Raw genomic sequence first — 6,341 nt, forward strand, 5'->3', positions numbered from 1 at the left:
ACAAAAGATGTCAACTGCAGGTGTGTGACTGAGCAAAAGGAGGCTGTTTACTTCCCAGGAGACACCAAGAGTACTGTGCGTGGCGTAACCGTATGACAGGGCTACCTGGTTGTTGCCTCCTTATATAATGCGCGGGTGCCTCTGTCTGGTACCTTAGCTTGCTTTTGATAGCGGTGCTGGGGCCAAAATAACCAGCCTAGTCGTAAAGCTTTATGCTGCCATACGGTGTTTCAGCATTTGTCTGGAAGTATGGTCTATTTTTTTTTTCTCATTTCATCTGATCTATGGATGAGGTTAAATCCTCGGCCAAATCCCCCATTTTCTTCTTTTTTTTATTTTGTATTATCACTTGAAATTCTCCTCTTTTTCACGTACATTTGTTTTCGGGGCTTTCTTAGGCGCATGGCCAGGATTCGCCCACGGGTGTTGGGCAGGCAAAGATATTCATTGGATATTCTTCAACAACAAAAGACCGCTTTTTGGTGGTCTAGGGGTGCGCGCCCTCCTTACGCCCAGCCCTAATTACGCGCCAAGATACTAGCAGATTTTATTCACTATTGAGATTGAACTGTTTTTTACCGAACAAAAAATAATCGCCAAAGCACAATTCGAGCATAGGCTCTATGAGCTCAATCTGTTGTTTAGGATAAATCCCTAGACACATAGCACGATAGGTCTATTCTTGGTACTCACAAAAACATAACCCTGACTTTGCTGGTTACAACTTATCTACAAAACGAAAGAGTGAAGAATGTAAACTTCTTTCACACCCTCGTCATCATACTCGAATCTGAGGCCACAGTAGCAGCCGTTAAACACTGTTCATGCCATGAACCTGTACTGTTTTACGCCCGTTTGGGTCTACCAGCGGCTTAAACTCGTTCCCCCATTTAAAGATAGACCCTTCTAGTGCGTACACGCGCGTGGATTGTTTGAGATCTTCGTGTTTGGAGAGCTCCGTAAGAATCCGGTCTGCCATGATGCTTGCTCTCAGGCCAGTTGCACAGTAGCATAGGATTGTCTTGGGGTCTTTAGCTGGGTGCACTACACACATACATTAACAATCATTAGTTGTCTTCATCACTCTTAACGTCCTTGTATGTACCTCGTTTTGTATATTAGAAAGACGGTACATACTGAATATAGGTAGAAAATAAATTTAGCAGCTCAATCATAAATACCCCAGCTTAAATTATCTAACATTTGTAATTCCAGAAAAGATTCGTACTCCCATATGGGGGGAATTTTTTCTAGAGATTTATACTCCCCCCCCCAAAAAAAAAAATGAATATAGCGTTTATATAAAAAATATCGAAACGAAATACGTGCAGGCCCTACTACCTCTCTACATTGTCAAATGCTTTTATCATTTGATGGACGGGACTGTGTAGCTATGAGTCATACCTAACTTGTTGACTCGCTCAAGTAGTTTTGTCATATCAGTCGTTGACGGTTTCACGTGGATTGATCCATCAATCAAACTGACGTCACGCTCTTTTTGTTCACGAACGTCCTGTATGTCAAAACACATAAACTGATATAATAAACTGATATAATACCATCATAGTCCACCACAAGTCCTCTACCCAGGGCGTGCCGAGAAAGACGGGGCGGGAGGGGTGGATGGGGTGGAGTGGAGTGGAGCCTGATGGGTTAGTGTTTGCGAACATCCTGCATTAAGAAATGGCCACTTTTTGGCGGCTAAGGGGGGTGCGCACGCACCCTGCACGTTCAAAGGCCTCGTTGAGTGAAAATCACAAGATATTCCAGCCAATCTATGAAATTTTTATGCCCCAGGTGGAACTTATTGCAATAGAATTTCTTTCAGCGGATTTTGAACAAGTGATACAACCTTGTAAACATTCTAAAAGTCCCCAAAAATGCCTTTGGTGGAACATCTTGAAATATGTAATTTTTACCATTTCGGAGCAAAACCACAGGGTACCCGCGTCGTTAAAGCAGAAAAAAATTAAAATACACGTCTCAATCAGTACATTTAAAAGGCCATTGGTCAAAGTTGATTAAAGAAAATGTTTGAATATCTAAACAAAGCAAATTGTCCCTGTTTAATATCATTTTTTCCAATATTTATGTACTCCAAAAAACACAGGGTACCCGCGCCGAAACCCTGAAAAAAATTCAAATACAAGTCTGAATCATAAAATTTCAAAGGTATTTCTGCATTCTTCGCACTCAGTCAGTGACTGAAATTTGTCTAGAAACCAAACTTATATGTGACATTAGCTCAGTAGGTAGGAATAGGCATTCAATACATGTAATACAGCGGTAATCAGGAACACTTTTGTAATTTCTTGAGGTTTTACACCAGCCTAGAGAAAGCTAGTTACACTTCTAATGAAACTGAGCGTCTAGCTCTAGCTCGATTAGTCCAGAATTGTGACAAGTCTGACCTTTACACACTCTCCACACGTCTTACTAGAGTCTAGACCATTCTTCTTGCAGGTTCATCTTCTGGTGCTGCAATCTGATTTGCAATGTATTGCATTATATCTAATGAACAGACTTGCCTCCAACACACAGATCACTGCTAGAAATGGCGTGGTGCAAATGCACAAATTGGATTGCATTTGCTTTTTTTAGGCTGGTGTAAAACCCCAAAAAACACAAAAGTGTTACTGATTACTAGAATAGTCTTCAACAGCTTGATTAGACAACAAAGATGACCAATGGGGTCATACGTAAACTGGCACAAGGCCCATGCAGGACATACCCCCAGTCACAGTTCTGTGCGATGGACCATGTACAGGGTAAGGCTACGTTGAATACATTGGCAAGTAGGGTCTGATAATGGTTCTTTAGGAAATATTCATAAGCGCAAGTAGGCTAGAAAACTTATTCAACTGAGTTAAGTTAACTACTAGATTTTATGGTTTAACAATACGACTGAAATAAGATGCTTGAAACGTAGTTGTTCTGCAAAGAGCCAGTCAAGGTCAGTCATTTCAAGGTTACACTAGTTTAGTTACACTGAAAAAAGATTAGGTCTTTCACCTCTCAGTCATAGACCAAGGGTAGTAGGTTGAGTTTTAGAAGTCGCTCTTTATAGCTCAAGTCCCCGATCATGGATCTTAGAATTCAACGGGTGGCTCGCCTTTTAACTCTTTCTAGGAGGACTTTTTAAGTCTTACACTGCCAGGGGACCAGACTTCAGTGGTGAAACATAGCTGCGATTTGACAGGGACAGGTATAGAGTACCTGGTGTCTGGTAGATCGTTGATGTAGGTCCTACATAGAAGAAGGCCTATTAGGCTTGAGGGACCCCGTAAGTCACTAGGAGGTGACAAGAGACCATGCCTTCTATAACAACACTAGCTACTGAGTTGCTGTCACATGTAAATTTGTTTTCTATACAAATTTCAGTCACTGACACCAGAATGCAGAAATACATTAGTGTAGAAAATATTAATAGAAATGAAACATGGACAAATTGCTTTATTTCGATACTAAAATTTGTGTCTTTAGTAATTTTTGTCCAATGACCTTTGAAATTTTCTGATTCAGACTTGAATTTTAAAATTTGTTTAGTGTTTTCGACACGGGTATCCTGTGGTTTTTGGAATACAGAAAAATTGGAAAAACAGGGGCAATTTTGAAATCGAAACTGGGTATTTAATCAACTTCGACTAATGGTCTTTTAAATGTACTGATTGAGACGTGTCTATTATTTTTCTGTTTAAGCGACGCGGGTACCCTGTGGTTTTGCTCCGAAATGGAAAAATCACAAATTTCAGGATGTTCCACCAGAAGGATTTTTGGGGACTTATGTTAACTAAGTTGTATCACTTGTTCAAAATCCGTTGAGAGAAATTCTATTGCAATAAGTTCCACCTGAAACCACAGATTGACTTATGCCGAGTCATTACATGGCCTTTTTTAGTGTACATAAGAATATACCCAATGAATTATTAGAAAAAGAATTACATTAATGATCAATAGCAATAATAAGGTTTTGTTACCATTAGCACAATTTGATTCTGCATTTTAGAACGCATCAGGACTAAAAAAGATTTTTTTAGTCAGCCTCGGTATGTCCTTAGCATGTTCTTAAAATGTGGTGAAGTCTCAGAAAAAGAGTGTACTTCCTAGACGAATGGCGACCTTTGTCACAAAGAGTTTCTGTTTATTCAGTTGGCTTGATTTTATAAAAGTTCTATCATAGTATCATAAAAGATCGAGCTTTGTTGTATTGTAGACTTCTAAACTCCTCTTGTTATGTTCTACTCTTGCTTATAAAGCTCGGCATTTATGCTACCTCGATATGTCAGTGACTGCTTTGAAAAATAATTCATGAAATAAACACTCACCAACATTACGAGGTTTGGTGGCTTTCTATTAGTCCTTTGGTCGCTTGTGTTCCGTAGAATGCGTTGCAGTTGGTCGGTAGACATCCTCGGGACGTGCGGATACAGTCTTTGAATCACTTTAACAACTCCCCGAAAGCCTAGACCGAGCGGTTCCGACATCTTTGAGTTGTGACTTGCTGCACACACTTCAAGCAGCATTGGCTTTATCAATATTTCTAGAGGCTGAAGTATCTTGACATCTGCCACTCATTGGCTCGTTTTCCAAATCGCGCCCTTGAATTAGCACATGGCGCAAAAAATCGATCTCGAATAAGCGCTGCCGTCGCGGAGTTTTATGATTGTTTAACACCATGGAGCTCAGCCCGACAAAAAGCGGCCAGCTTCGAATAAGCAAACGTATCTTGAATTAGCGTCACCCTCTTGGGCGTGAAATATGTAATAAGTTTCTCTTTCTAATAAAGGATATAATAAGTTCCCTTTCCAATATAGGATATAATGTAAACTTCATGTTGTTCTCGTATCGTTCTCGTACTGGTCCGACAACAGCAGAACAGCCGGATCCGGATCACCTCAATTACTCTTGGGCTGATGGACTAAGGATGGACGCTTTACAAGACTTTTATTTGCATCCTGGTCGGGGTACTCGCTGCGCTGCTGAGGCGAGTTCAGTTAGCTTAATTTTACTCGTTTTAATTGAAACCCCAAAGGTTTCCCGAAAATCCTCGAGTATTCAGTATACTCGTTACGGGGTGTAGATCGACATTATTATTAGTTAACTCCTTTGAGAGGGATAAAAATATTGTCTCATCTAAACTTGTGTGAAACTTTAGTAATTTCACTTCAAAGAGTTGTAAATTTGACGTCATTTGATGAAGCACGTAATTTCTAAATAGAAATCTTGAAAACATCAACATCATTTTTCTGTTAATTATGAAAGTTTCGAGTAAGTTGTTGGGAATAATATAAATACAGTATCAAACAAAAGTTGATCATAGTGCTTAAATCTCGAAAACCATAAAAAGCGCAACAAAAGTGAAGGAAATTGTTTGTTTTAGTTCTTTTCTCTCTTAAAAAGCAATAAAAATCGAAACTATTTTAGTAAGCAGAATTTCGAAACCCGCGCACACTTTTACCAAACGCACACATTTTGCACGCACATTTCCCTATAAATTTCCAAAGGTTAATTAGAGTACTAAAATTCCCCGAGAAAAAAATGACGACAGCAAAATTCATGGGAAGTATTAATTCTAGTTCTCTTTTATCTAAAATAGCGATAAAATTCGAAACCATTTTAGTAAGCAGAATTTCGAAAAAAGCGCACACTTGTTGGCAAACGCACTCATTTTGCACACACATTTCCCTATAAACTTCCAAAGGTTGATTACAGTGCTTAAATTCCGCAAAACAACAAAAAAAAGACAGCAAAATTCATTGGAAGTATGAATTCTAGGTCTCTTTTGTCTAAAATAGCGATAAAATTCGAAACCATTTTAGTAAGCAGAATTTCGAAACCCGCGCACACTTTTTCATAAACGCACACATTTTGCACGCACATTTCCCTATAAATCTCCAAAGGTTGATTACACTGCTAAAATTCCGCAAAACAAAAAAGACGACAGCAAAATTCATGGGAAGTATTAATTCTAGTTCTCTTTTGTCTAAAATAGCGATGAAATTCGTAACCATTTTAGTAAGCAGAATTTCGAATCCCGCGCACACTTGTTGACAAACGCACACATTTTGCACGCACGTTTCCCAATATATTTTGAAAAGTTGACTTGAGTGCTAAATGCCCGTAAAACAACGAAGAGCGAAACAAAGGTGATAGGAATTATTGATTCAAGTTCTCTTTTGTCTTAAATAGCGATAAAATTCGAAACTGTTTTAATAGGAAAATTTTGAAACCCGCGCACACTGTTTGAAAAACGCACACATTTTTCACGCACATTTCCCTATAAATTTCAAAAAGTCGATTACAGTACTACAATTCCGTAAAACAACAAAGAGCGCAGCAAA

General features: G+C 39.0%; 1 protein-coding gene across 1 annotated transcript; it reads right to left on the reverse strand.

Annotated features, from left to right (window-relative positions):
• Positions 1–275: 275 nt before the first annotated feature.
• LOC5508896 lies at positions 276–4,876 on the reverse strand. The gene is made up of 3 exons (XM_001629420.3): positions 4,326–4,876; positions 1,405–1,513; positions 276–1,044 (listed from the first exon to the last, which is right to left on the reverse strand). Exons 1-3 carry the CDS (start codon positions 4,521–4,523, stop codon positions 812–814), a joined length of 540 nt encoding a protein of 179 aa, XP_001629470.3. The 5' UTR covers positions 4,524–4,876; the 3' UTR covers positions 276–811.
• Positions 4,877–6,341: the final 1,465 nt, after the last annotated feature.

Source organism: Nematostella vectensis, chromosome 2 (assembly GCF_932526225.1).
Source record: "Nematostella vectensis chromosome 2, jaNemVect1.1, whole genome shotgun sequence".
NCBI classification, from domain to species: Eukaryota; Metazoa; Cnidaria; class Anthozoa; order Actiniaria; family Edwardsiidae; genus Nematostella; species Nematostella vectensis.

Coding starts and splice junctions, on each gene's coding strand:
- LOC5508896 (XM_001629420.3), bottom strand. CDS start 4,523: ATGCTGCTTGAAGTGTGTGCAGCAAGTCACAACTCAAAGATGTCGGAA. Junction 1,514..4,325: donor CACCAAACCTCGTAATGTTG/GTGAGTGTTTAT, acceptor TTTGACATACAG/GACGTTCGTGAACAAAAAGA. Junction 1,045..1,404: donor TGAGCGAGTCAACAAGTTAG/GTATGACTCATA, acceptor GTATGTGTGTAG/TGCACCCAGCTAAAGACCCC.